The 14,449-nt window shown below is 32.8% G+C and overlaps 1 protein-coding gene across 4 annotated transcripts in view; it reads right to left on the reverse strand.

Annotated features, from left to right (window-relative positions):
* Positions 1-14,449, reverse strand: part of LOC108685481 (protein abrupt-like) — a 28,265-nt gene that overhangs the window by 5,174 nt on the left and 8,642 nt on the right. For 2 of the 4 annotated variants that reach the window (XM_018190283.1, XM_018190284.1), the window contains exons 1-5: positions 11,978-12,337; positions 10,438-10,632; positions 10,095-10,349; positions 9,858-9,993; positions 9,627-9,698 (exon numbers count right to left, since the gene is read on the reverse strand). In XM_018190283.1, coding sequence (XP_018045772.1) covers positions 9,627-9,698; positions 9,858-9,993; positions 10,095-10,349; positions 10,438-10,632; positions 11,978-12,166 — 847 coding nt within the window. In that variant the 5' untranslated portion in view covers positions 12,167-12,337. Of the gene's footprint in view, positions 1-7,565; positions 8,285-9,626; positions 9,699-9,857; positions 9,994-10,094; positions 10,350-10,437; positions 10,633-11,977; positions 12,353-14,449 lie in introns of those variants that run through there. The other 2 variants (XM_018190282.1, XM_018190281.1) reach the window with 2 other exon arrangements.

Raw genomic sequence — 14,449 nt, forward strand, 5'->3', positions numbered from 1 at the left:
TAAATATTTATTTAATGTAAGTAAATGTTCAGTTAGTACTATTTAAACCAATATTTATGAACATTTAGTATTATCTTTTTTAATATATGATTCAAGATTGATTCTTGATTGTATCGTATGCATGATACGTTGCAACGTATTTAATCTTTCTTTTCTACACAATCTCTCAATCTAAAAATAACGCAATGCATATTCCGTACAAATGTGAATTACTTTATTCAAATGTTATCGTTTGACAAAATTTTGGGTACAGAACGAGTCGCTACGATGGGATATTGCGCTAAACCAGACAGAAAGTCTCGCGATTATTCAACGAGAACTTGTTTTTCGTAGCCGAGAAGGTTCGCGGGATAATCTCCTTTTTTCTTTTCGCGATCGAAACACGTACAAAAACACGAACGTAAGATAGGAACATCGCTATTATAGTAGGATTATGCTTAGTATCGTATTTTGCGACAGCTGCGAGAGACCCACGTCAATCGAGTAACGAGGGATAGCCTCATTGACATTGCGATAAAACACTGAGATTCTCATGTTGTCTGCGTGTCGCAAAAACGTGGGGACGAGGTGGAAAGCACACTTGATTACAAATCTATGGCTACTTGATGCACCTGTCGCTAGCGAAATTAACGCACGTTGTATACATGTATAGGGTTTATACGTGATGCGACTCAACAGTGCCGCGCGATCCTTCGCAAGCTTTCTTCGAGGTAACCATTTGTGCATTTTTTTTGGAATAGATTTTTAGAATATGAAACAAAACTATATTTTCTATCGCGAATAATCGAATAACAAATAGGGTTGAGATAATTAAATCAGTGATGTAATCAATACGTGCTTTTTTAAAGACAAATGCTAGATTCGAATATTTTAAAATCATTTTAGTTTGGAATAAAATTAATTATTCATTCTATTAATTCACATGGAAATAAAAAAATTATACGTCGAAATATAAATTATTCGATTTATACATAAAATGCTGATAATCCTTTTAAAGCTATATCTGTAAAAATTGAAATTAACAATGAATCGCGTTGGATCGGTATACATGTGTTAAAATATTTCGTAAATTTTTTAACAACAGTGAAAGTCAAAATAAAAATTAAATCGTTCTATCATATTAAAAAATGGACGGCAATATATAATACTATCCATCTTCGCAAATATCATTATGATTTGCACTCTTTTGAATATTCACCTTAAAATTTTCCTTTGTGATTTCATAATAACATAAACTTAAAGAATAACATAAAAGCTATTTACGACGAATAATGAAATATGGAGGTAGCCTCTATAAAACTTCATCATTCGTTTAGTAATCACAACAGTCACAAGAATCTTCGCTCGTTGCGCTTTGCAATAATAATGAAAAAGATGAATTAAATTGTGTCTGCGGCACATATCTATGCACAAAGGTTCAAGTCTTGCTCCAGATAATCTCCGATAAATTAAGTGCAGCGTATGTGCAGTAAATTGCAAGCGTACTTGATGCAAGCTCAACGATGCTTAAGCTACTTGTAGTGTTGGGCCTCGGATACATGCGCATGAATGCATTTTTAGATATGTAACTACTTCTAAATGTTTCTAATAAATCGTGTAAAATAAAAGAAATACTAGAAAGATATATCATAGAAAAATATACAGATTACATCTGAAAGTTATGTTGCTATCGGTACATTTATGTAATTAATACATAAAAAAATTGATCAAAATTATTTATATCATATTATTGGAAGTAAAAATTACATATTGTCTAATATATTCTCTCGTTATCAGTTTCTTTTACGATAGTAGCTACAATTTGCAAAAATATCTAAAATGTTTCACAATAAAAACATATTCAAATTCATAACGTCTGCACATGTATCCAAAAACAGTCAAATCACTTTGCGCCCATCACCGACTGCTAGTCAGTTAAATATAACGCAGTATTGCATAGTTATCATAAATAAATTATTATCGTGGCGTATCAAATTCTTACGAAGAAAATATTTAGCGGGAACTTTAGCCGAAAGTAAAATATACATCTCTCGGTAAATATCGTATTATGAATTCGCGTTCTTTTTTTTGATGCAGAGCTCATTCTGTCCAGATAATTGCTTATTGAAAACAAGAAGAAGATCTATATCTTAAAGCGTAAATCGGAGAATTTGCACTTTCTTCCGCCAACTTCCGTCGCGTTTATATTAAGCCAATAATAAGTCACTTTCGTAGAACCCATATATACGATCAGCCTAAAAAGAGCACTTCATCGATTTTTTTTTATTCTATCAGTTTCGTCACTATAAAATTGTTTCACCTAACGAGTGTCCCGATAAGAACTAGCAAGAGTTGTATTTATTCTTAGTTGTGAAATGTTATTTAAATAAATAAATAGCCGATATACGAAAGCAGTTATATCCAAAAATATAAATAAATTAGATATTGAAACTTCTGTGGATTCCTCCTTAGCCCCTTAATTATAAATTGTTTTAAAATATGCTGAAACAATTACAAATCCGATAAAATCAAGGAAAAAAAGTAAGTCTAATTGTAAAAGAAGTTAAAGTCCCTATTGCTGCAGAGAGAAAGGAAGTTAAATCCCTAAATCCCTACTGTTATAAATGTAATTATATCCATCAGTCATATTTAATAAAAATGGTACTTTATTTCAAAATCAATTAAAATCCTTTCTCCTGCAAAACTAGCCAAGTGCATTCTATTTAATACATAATAAATAAAAATTGAATTTCTCATGTTATATTATACACATTTTGTTAACTAAAACAATAAATTTTTTTTAATTTTTCAAAAAAATATCTTACTGATAACTTAAATAAGAAAAATTATACAAGTTTTTTTGCTTATCAAAAAAATTTCAAGTAACAGATAACAACTTTTGTCAATAGCTACTCAAATACTTATCATTCAGACTTCAATCAGACTTAATAAAGGCTACCTAAATTTAAAGAATGAAATACCTAGTGATCGAGAAATTTTATCCTATCACATTAAAAAAAAATCTATGCAAACAGGAAGAATTTACTCTTCCATAAATCTCTAAAGTGAATTCAACTTTCTTTTTGTGTACGATCTTGGAGTTTCTATCGAGAATCTCGATAGGTTTCTCGCATACGCGATATTTTTTTTTTCTTTCACGCGTGGCAAAGAGGAAGCCGATACGAATTTTCTCATCAATTATCTGTTCAGAAATTCCGCCAAGTACAGACTACTGTACTTCACTTCTTTCCTCTTTTATTTTTCTTATACGTCTTAATTCAGTACATACCGCGCACTCACACTCGCACTCGTCGAAAATCAGTCGTATGTATACTTTTGCAATGCAATTGCCGTTATAATTATAATTATATAATTATACGTGGGATAGCACGAGACGCTATTGACCTACCTTTTTACTTAGAGAATAACTTACTTCGGATACGCCATGATTCGAATAAATATCATACTTAAATATTAGCGTGTGTGACTACTTTAGAAGCGAAATATTCCTCAATACGGTCATATTGGAAAAATTGCCGCTATTTACATCGAAATTTCGCATTTTTGCCTCTTGAACGTACTCAAATCTAACTCTATCTCTTAAGCTTATATATTTTTGAAAAAGTACACTCGTAAAGGATCGACATGACGATCAGAGAACAGAATTTAGAATAAAAATTATGTAGATTATATTGCGTTAAAAAATGCGGTTTCTCATTCGAACGAAGACATCACGACGTATTTATGATATTACTACAATTTTAGTCTTCTCTTCAATTTTTTTCCTCAATAGGTCAATAGTTTTATCTTAAAAGTAGCATTATTACGCTCACGCATGAATTCTACCTAAGAATTTATGCTAATACCATATATTTCAATCATAGGAGATTAAAAATTTATTTTAGGAATTAATAATACCATTTTGTCATAAGATAATATTATAATCGTAACAAGATGATAATTAAAAACATTAAGTACCATATATTTTTGCACACTGGACTTGTTTCTTAAACTGTAACATATATATTAATTGAAAATATACCTAGAAAATATATTAAAAACGTGTAATCTTAAAAATAACAGTCCATTATATTTTTGAAAAAAATACTTTCTCAAACAAGATAATATGAAACGAATACTTTCCCAAAAAATATTTTTTCAAAATATTTTAATACTATCAATCTCTCTTTCAATTTAGATATTCTAACTTATTAATACTGATAACACAATTTCAAATAATATAAATTTCATACATGAAAGTCGCATTTTTATGACTAGAATAAAATTTTTCATTTTGAATTACTGAGTAAATAATAATGAATAAATAATAAATCAATTTGTTGCGAAATATGTTTCGCAATGCTACAAACTCAAAATAGAAAGATGTTCATCGTTTAAAAGAGAAACCTTTTATCATCTTCCCTCAAAGTAATATTCCTTACAACTACACTTATATCAGTAACAGCTAGCGATCGAATACACGAGTTACCTTTTTTTTTGTGTCGCGCATACAAATTACATAATAATTTACATATATACAACACATAATTAAATGCGCTAAAAGATAATGGTTTTCATGACCGTGAAAAGCAACGCATGTCGTAACACACGTTGCAAAAAACTGATATACGTTTTTTTCGAACATAAAGCTTTCTCGAGACAATATACAATATGCGTCCAAAGTTTTTTGGATTAACGGTGATAATAATAGTAATCGTAGTAGAACAGTAGTAATAGTAGTAGTTATAGTAGTAGTAATAGTAGTAGTAATGGTGGTATTGATATTGATAATAATAGCGGTAGTAGTTATTGTAATAGCAATAATAATCATAACAACGCATGATACAAATGCTAAATCGCAGTAGGATAAAGTTAAAACTTATTATCGCAGACAAAAGATACTTTTTTTCCAGTGAGCTTGCTGTACCTACTCATCGAGTTCTTTTGGAAAAATGGCAAGTACTGTTCATATTTCATCACTAAGAGATACTTCTCACGGCATATGTGTACATATGTCGCCAATATCTCTCTTCATTTAATATATGGTAAATTGCATTGTTAGACCCAAAAAATACTATGCAAAATTCTTTGCGAGTTTTTTTTTTCTATTAGCTGTAAGTGTGCTCGTTCAATCGATAATATTATCGTTCCATTTCTTTTTTGTTTTCTCTCTTTCTTTTTTTTTTACTTTTCTTGTTTTCTGTTCTCTGCTGTTTCCGTGCTTCGGAATGTTTGCACACCATTTGAATTCGTAATATAATCGCAATTATAACAGTGAGTGTTCGAAATTGTATTGTGATATTAGCTAGATAACCGGTTTTAATGCCCAGCGAAGTCCGGCCTGTCAAATGATGCTTACTATTATGTGACATTCTGTAACACATCACTCTGATATACACAGTATATGGATCTCAGGCAAAGGATCGAGTGGATATCAAAATGATGAAAAGCAAATACTAAAAATAATTTAATAATATAAATACTCTTGTAAATATCTATTGTAGATTACTGTTAACATAAAACGAGTTAGTAGTAGAAAAATGTGATACTTCATCAAATAACATAAAAAAAATATCTGTCTTTCTTGTTCTATAAGATATTGTATTATACAAACCAATAGCTGGATTGTTATCTGTGTAATTGTATATACATTACATATAATGTAATATTATACATTATATATAATATATATGTATGGTATTATAATAAAAATACATTAGAAGAAGCACTATTTATTGAAAGAAGCAAAATGAAATCTGTATATGATCCGAAGCCTGAGAGTTGATGAATGTAACACTGCTTGGCAAATGTATAACAATATTATAATATGATATGCAACATTTATAATCTAATCTTATTTCGGTACTAATTGTCAGTTGTGCTGGGCATCCATTCATATCGTAAACAAAAATCTTGAATGTATATTCATAGTATGTATGTTTAACTTGTAAAAAAACATTGCAATCACTTACCAATGTAATAACAGATAATAAAAACCGTTTGTATAATATCGGCAATCTGTGTTAGTTGCAGTCGTTGCAACGTCCCAGTACTATTGTAAGTTGTTGTATGTAAATATATTATAATAATATATAGCTGCATCTGTTTAGTAATTTGATTGTATGTGAGGTAAGGAGCCTGTTATATGAATGGTACGACTTATAAAAAGTTACGATTCTAGGGAACATACTCTGTGCTCCATTTCCTAGAATCGTTATTATAAATCGTACTTATGGAACTATTGTCATCTGTAAAATATAATATAAAAGATCCTGAGTTGTACTGTGTGGTACTATGGCTATGGAATTGTGTGGCAGATATCTATGCTGGTTTACTTTTATAGAAAGCTGAAACTGAATATCTTGTTAAAAAATAACAGAAGCAAGTTGCGTGCAAGATAAAAAAAAAGGTAGAAATGGATGATTACCGGAATCATCGCAGAAATAAAAATATATACATATTGAAATTACAACAAACGCATATTAATACCAAATCTTAAAGAATCTTATAAAATATGTAACACTATTTCCAAAAAAAACTTTTCTTTCCTGTAAAGTACATATATAGCATCTCTTTTATAAAGTTATTGCTACATATAGCTACGTATAAAGCTGGTGCAAAATATCTCTTGATACATAAATACTGTGATTTAATATTTAAAATATTAAAAAAGAATCGTTTCCCGATTAAAATAAATCAAAAATTAAATACAAATTCAAAAATATAACTTAGATATATTTATTATGTATTAAATATATCATGAGAGTATATTACAATCGCTCTATATGTATAAATCTGTTTACGGTAATAAAAAATAAAATAAGCATCCTTATACTATTTTCATAAATATATATATCATTGAGGTAGAAGTACTTGAAAGACAAGTCTTCCACATTTAAAAACAAGAAACCAGCAGAGATATTGCCTTCTTATTATATATTGTTAAATTCAATCTGCTGCATTATTGCGATCACGGTTTGTTGATAACTCTGTTAATAATAAATATTATTACTCTGTTGAGCTGTCAATTGGCTGTATATTGCAATGTATGCATGTGAAAAATATATCATGTACGAGCTATGTCATTGCACATTGCGTTGCAATAATAAAGTAAATATAATCCTCTGTAAGAATATAATATTGTAGTAAATATCTGTAGTCTGTATAACACTGTATAGCATTAAATAAAACAACAAGTATCCGGCTGCAGAATTATCAGTACGAGGTGGGATGGCTGCTCCACCATCGGCATTTTAGTCGTTCTCTCCCTCATCAGCGTTCATCTTTACGATGAATAGGCACGGGACTTTTATATGTAAACTAGTCTCCCAAACCTATATACACTGTCGACCTTCGTATGAATGATCATTCGAATGATCTATGTAGGCGTCTTATTACGGACGAAAACAATGAAGTACGCGACCGTCAATCGGATTTGACATCTTGTCCTCCACTCATGTTCGTGCGACAAGAATTGCATACGCATTTGAAAAGATTAAAAATGATAAGTTATACATCTGCGCACTTGAGTGCGCAGGACCTGATTATTAAATACGGAATCAGCCTTGTGTCGTAACGTTATTTCTATCTACTTGTTGGTCAACTACGAAGATACGTTTCCTATTGAATCACAAGTTCACTAAACAATAAAGATAAACTCGATTCATTACTATATCACAAAATGATACTGGGCGCGATAGATTAAAAAATAAATAAATCCTGTACACACATTAGTGATACGTAGCATCGAATTGCAACATCCCACTAGCAAAATGCTTTGAATCACCAATCTGCGCTACCTCTACCGGATAAGCATTATCGCCAGCTTGTGTCTGATACGATCTGAGCTTTGGTTCTGTGGTGTTCCCACCACCGCTAGCTCCACCTTCTTCGGGAGTACCCCGAGTAGGTGGTGCAGGAGCCGCTAAAAGCACCTTATTATCCACCTGAGTCTGAGCTTGAATCTGAGCTTGTGTTTGAGCCTGAACTTGTGTTTGGGTCTGAGCTTGAGCTCCTCCCTGAACCTGCGTTTGTCCCTGTCCCTGTCCCTGGACCTGAACCTTAACTTGATGTTGGTAGATCTCTTCCTGACGTTGCCTGTCTGCCACACTGAGTTCGTGGAAACTGACCAGGTGGCGCTTCAGGTACAGCTTGGTCTTGAATGGCTTGTTACATAGAGGGCAAGTGACACTCTGAGGGTTGTGGATGAGGCGCATGTGCTGCCGCAGGTTGGACAAGTTACTGTACATGCGGTTGCACACAGGACAGGGGCGTGGGTCCAGCGAGTGCAGTTTACGCAGGTCAGCTGCAACACACACACAACTTGCTCTAACCGGTAGCAGCCCACAGCATTGCACGTTACCACAACATAGCACCACGCCTTGTCACACCACGTATAATATCAGAATGATACCACCCACCACAGGACAGCAACAACCAGCAAACAACCCTATTTAGCGCTACCCAATTTTTGCTGCCTGCACGGTACAGTACAAAAAGGATCCCCCCGCAAGAGTATCACTTGCAAGGATGCGATGAGTCAAATATGTTTGGCAGACAAAACAATGGTAATGCAGTAAGAAAAAACATATAGTTTGAAAACAATGGTAAGCATGAATCGATGAATAATGAGAATCAGTAAATTAGTGAAAATCTTATTTTGCATGATTACATCTTTAATTTTTTTCTATTACATATACACATAATGTTTTTAAACAGAAGATTAAACATTGTTACAGACATGTAGACACAGATTCGTAATTTATTTTGATATGTGGTAGCATAATAACTTTTATTAGTTATAGATCACTCGATGAATAAATATTTAAAATAAAAATTTTGATTAAATATAATATTTGATTTTTATAAGTAAAAAAGAAGATGGCAATCCAAAATAATTTTATGTAAATGGAAAACACAAATATGTCAATATAAAATGTACAACATTACAGAGAAATTACAGATACAATCCCAGATATTACACTTTCATTTGCTTTATTCATCAATAACTCGATTTTAATGTAATTATAATGCAAAAAATATATAACATTAATCATATCATTTCATATTATATTAATTCGATTCAAAGCAATATGTACAAGCCAATTTAAAAACTTGTCACATGTAAATATAGCTATAATTAGTAATAAAAAAAGCAAATGATTATAAATTTTTGTTGATAGTTTGAGTGTTAACTTTTTAATAAGCATTTATTCTTTCTATATGAATGAGCTAAACATTTTACCAGGGCAATCTAGTGTATGTATATATGTATGCATTAATATACGTGAAGCAGGAAAACAAAAGATTATAAAGCATAAAGGGATGGGGTTGTTTTTGAATATGTACACGCAGGACTTGTTAATGATTTAAGTTTCCGGGCTATTTCGGTAACGTTCATACAACACAGCTGCTTAACTGCAAACTGCACTCTGTGGACTCAGGCCTGTTACAGCCTCCGAGTGTCAAATGTCTCCTACCACCTACCAAGACCTACCGAGCTACACACGAGCTTACCATTTCAAACCATCAAGATTCCTTTCTGCTTCCTTGTTTTTACTCACATTTGACATTTGTGATGTAATGGCTAGGTTGTTGCTGTTTGTAATGGTGCTCGCACTACCAAAAAATAATAAATATTGACTCACCTTGCTGTTCTTGATTCAATTCTGTACTCCCATGTGATGGACCTGGCATTCCTCCTTCTACGTTCTGGTTTCCTAAAATAAATATATAAATTTTAATGATATATTATTTGATATTTTCAACAAATAAGTATGAAAAAAAGATTATTAAAAAAGATTAAAAATATATATTTAAACAATTCATTTATTGATTTTACAAAATTCACATTTTAATTTTCAATAATTTATAATTACCTTGATAAGATGATGGATAAGACGGTAACACTTCCATACCACTATCCAAGCTGAGAAATCCACTGGGTAATGTATTAGCTTCCTGTTTAGGTGAGCAATCGTCATCACTGCCATATTCAGGTAATTCTATTTTTGGCTGAAAATAGAGTGCATATTAATATTGTAAACATATGAAAAAAATCTCTGTGTATGTACACGAAATGTATCAAAAATATGTAAATGTATAGTGTAAAATACCTCAACGATATCGAGATCTTTGTAACAATCGAGCTGAACTTGAGGCTCGATAAGTGGGCGCGAACGTGGTGCAATGGTAGCACAAGGCGGCACAGTGGGTGCTGGACTAGAAACTGGAGGTGAATCACTTCTTTTACACAGCCTTTTTAGTGGTGGAGGGCTTGAAGGTGGTGGAGTTTTACTACGTTCATCGTCAAAGCTTGGCGAGATCAGATCACGACCATTTGATGCGTGGATGTTATTTGTCTTCAAATGCTATAAATTTAAAAATAGTGTACTTTAGTACATATGGCATAGCCATAGGCACAAATACTAAGTATGTGCAAATTTGTATGAAACATACCTTTTCGTTGTTGTGCTGATTACTTTGGGAGTCGGTGAGGCCACGTATTTGAAGAGATTCAGCAGTACGTAGAAATGTAGGTAACTCTGCTTGCGAGATATTTACCTCTCCAGCGTACATAAATTCCAATAGTGATTGTAAATGTTCGAATTCGACATCCCGCATAAAAATTATCGGATGCTTGCAGGGATTGGTCTGCAAAATACATCCCATGAAATTATTAATCACATGCTATAAAATAATTTCAAACATGTTATAAAGTATTTATCAAAAGAGCAAAAAAATTAACAAAAGGAGAAAGTTATGAAAAAAGTTACTATGATTAATTTGGTTTTCTTGAAAATATCAGTTAGATATTATCATATTATAATTAAATTTGTTTTCTTAAAAATAGTATGTATTATCAGTTTGATCAGATTAACTATATTCACTATTTTTTAAGTTTTGCATAAATGATTGATTAAAAAATTTCTTAGAAAAATGCTAACACATTGTTAAGTTAATAATTTAATTTTACATATTTAATTTTCCATATTTAATTCTCAGATCTATCGCATGAAAAAAATACAAAAAAATCTTTAAAATCTTCTATAATCCATTATCTCCTCCTTTACAATTTCAGTTTGATATTGTAATGTCATATCATTTAGGTAATTGCACTCAGTCATATCTCTTTTGTGAAAAAAAAATATAAAAGAGATAAGAGAGCAGATTATGGTTGCATAATTTCGCTCTCCAAGAGAGCGCGAACACCATTCATTGAACAAACGTATATGACCAGAGCCATCGGTCGTTTATCGACTCCCTCTGCCAGCTTTGCCTGGCCGGCGCGTTAATTGCCGGGCAGCAATTATAAATTTTGTTCGGCGCGGTCGCGAAAGGCTGGGGCAATCAGGGGGGGAGGACAGGGGGAGGACTGGGAGGGACGCGGACGGAGGGCGAAAAGTAGATGCATGTCGTGACGTAATCGCGCGCACGAGTACGCCTCATTTCGAAATGAGCCAGAGGCTCAACGAAAAAGATAAGACGCGTAAGAGGTCGTCGCGTAAATAGGTATTGTGTAATTTTGAAATTATTCATCGAGAAGGAAATGCATGTTGTGTGCATATCCACATACATATATACATACATATATACATATAGACATACATACATACGTACATCATACATACATACATACGTACATCATACATACATACATACATACATACATACATACATACATACATACACACACACACACACACACACACACACACATACGCAATACATATACACATACGCACCCATACATACATGTGCGCGCGCGCTTACTGGATGAACAGGGGGAAAAGCGGGAAGGAGGCGAAAAGGGGCGAAGAGTTGCCAGGGGAGAGCGAGGAAGGAGGGAATACAGGGAGGAAGAGAGGGGGGAGAAGGAGGAGGGCGGACGGCTGCCGCCGGAGGACGAAAGGGGGAGGACGGATGAAGGGAGCAGGGGGAAGGGGAGAGGGACGGGATACGTCTAAGGTGGGGAGCGGGAAGAAAATGGTTTTCTAACCTTGAACAACTCCTTGAAGTAAGGGCTGCACGCGGAAAGGACGACCTTGTGCGCCTGGAGTCGCCTGCCGTCGCACGCGAAGGTAACGTCGACGAAGTCCTCGTCATCTCGCAGCGCCTCGAACTGGCTCGTGATGTTCGCCTGAAAGTTATTCCACCGCAAGCAAAACTGCTGCTGGCTATCCGTCATTCTCTTCACACACTCGACTCCCCTTCAACAACACCTATGATCACACATGTGGGGGCTAACTTAGAGTACCATACGCCCGTGGGAAAAACTTAACTCTCTCATTACTGTAAAAATGTAAAATGTAAAAAGTGAATCGATGACTGAAGAGGAAACGTACGATATAAATAATGACAATCGATATCCCAGGTTGCCAGCCATCGGGCAGAAAAATTCTCTAGGCGACGAACGGCGGTCGCGCCTCGCGAAAAGCGCGAGTGAACGGCACGATTTAGTACTCGTCAATCTCGTCATCGCTATTTTCACAATTAAATCTTGCACTGACAAACATTTGTAAAAATTCGTCTCGAATATGTTTTCGCGTCAAATCTCTATTTTATCAAATTTGATAAATTTTAATTAATCTAAATAAATATTTTTTATTACTTTGCACAATATCAAAACGTTTTTATATGTCGTTTTTATACGTTATTTATATGTCCCGAAGAGTGCAGAAGTTTGAAGATTGTAAGCGTGGGACGTGATTTTAGAACATTGCCTGTAATAATTCTTAAAAACTCTAATTCTTAATCCCGCAAGTAGGACTAGCAAGTCTTGAACCTTAAGGAATTGACCAATTACAGTCGATTATTCTTCTTACGTTCAAATTGTGATTAATCAATTTTTAAAGGCTTGCTACACTCATTATTTTTGAGAGGAAATGGCTAATTCTCTTGAATGAAAATATATTTTGATTTTGAAGCGAATTGTTTTTTAATGTACCGTGTTTATCCTATGAAAAAATGCGGAACAAAGGTTTCTCGGTGAGAAATAAATTTCAATATTGTTTACACTCATAAGTAATATTTATATTTGTACATAAGAATAGAATTGGCAGAAAAAAATGGTTTTTTTTATTATAATATTAAAAGCTGAATTTACACAAAAAAATCAAATCGACATCGATGCCAGTTTCAAATTCATAGGCGGCAAGTTACGTCACATTCAGAACGAATTGTTCCTAGACGTCGTAGATAGACGTTCGAGCTTGTATAGCGCATGCGCCATTGACAATGCGCGCTCTCGCGCCGGCTGTCGAAACTGATGGCAAAGACGAAATGGGTATCGAATTTTCGGAAATAATAAGCTACATGCAATACAATGCTGCTTCGATCCCGTTGCGAATACACACGTGCATGCGTGTTGCGTAATTACAAATGCTCGCTTGTAGGTATGCGTGCGACGGGGAAATATGGCCGCCACAATGCGGAAACAACAGCTCGTTATCGGATATTATGATTGATGCGAATATATATATCGGTGAGAGATACTTATTTGAGGACAATAATGAGGAAATAAGAAAAAAAAGCATTTCGATCATTGAAAGAAAGAATGGCATCCGTCTTTTTTATTAAAGATATATAACATATATACATTTTGAAAGAAAAAAAATTAATTTAGAATAAGCATCAACATACGTTTGAAATATTTCGCGAAAGTATCAAATAAAGTAAAATAATTTTTAAAATGATTGTTATTAAGTGATAAAACCATTAATAGGTATTTATAATCGAATGATAGATCAGTTGAAATTACATTAAAAATTATAATAAATTGTAATATTAACATCCGGGCAAATATTTATGTGTACCTTATTTTTATACCTATGTAGAAAAAGATTTATGCAATTCAAAACGAAGTATGAAATTAAATTGTTGTATAAATATATAACCAAGTATACTTAATAATTTTTAATAATTTAATAATTTTTTCCAAAAAGGCATTAAAAATACAGAAATCCTGGAAAAAACTAATGAAAATTTTACATGAAAATAGAAGAGCAGTTTATTCGAGTTCACTGACTGCTTATTGTGAAGTTAGCGAAAAAAAAGATGCAATCACATGCTGTGATCATGAAAATTAAAATTAATATACAATTAAATTTTATGTATAATGATTTTAATTTAATCATTTTTTTTCAGAAAAGCTATAATAATTCAAAAAATCTTACAAAAAAATCTAATGAAAATTTTGCTCGAATTTATACTCAAGTATGCTTGATGTGAAATTATAGCCGAAAGAGAATCGCGACTGTAATTATCGTGATTATCGTGAAAGTTGATTTTACTTGACGTAAAATATCGTTTGTATTTTCGCTCCATTTACATTTTTATGTTTAAAATTAGGCACTTTTAGGTCATTATATTTAAAATGTCTTTTGATTGGCTAAATTAACTAATTTAAATTATGTAACATTATTATTTATTCTTTTACTGCTTTTTGCACTCTCTTACTTTCATTACATGA

The sequence above is a fragment of the Atta colombica genome, unplaced genomic scaffold (genome assembly GCF_001594045.1).
Source record: "Atta colombica isolate Treedump-2 unplaced genomic scaffold, Acol1.0 scaffold153, whole genome shotgun sequence".
In the NCBI taxonomy this organism is placed as follows: Eukaryota; Metazoa; Arthropoda; class Insecta; order Hymenoptera; family Formicidae; genus Atta; species Atta colombica.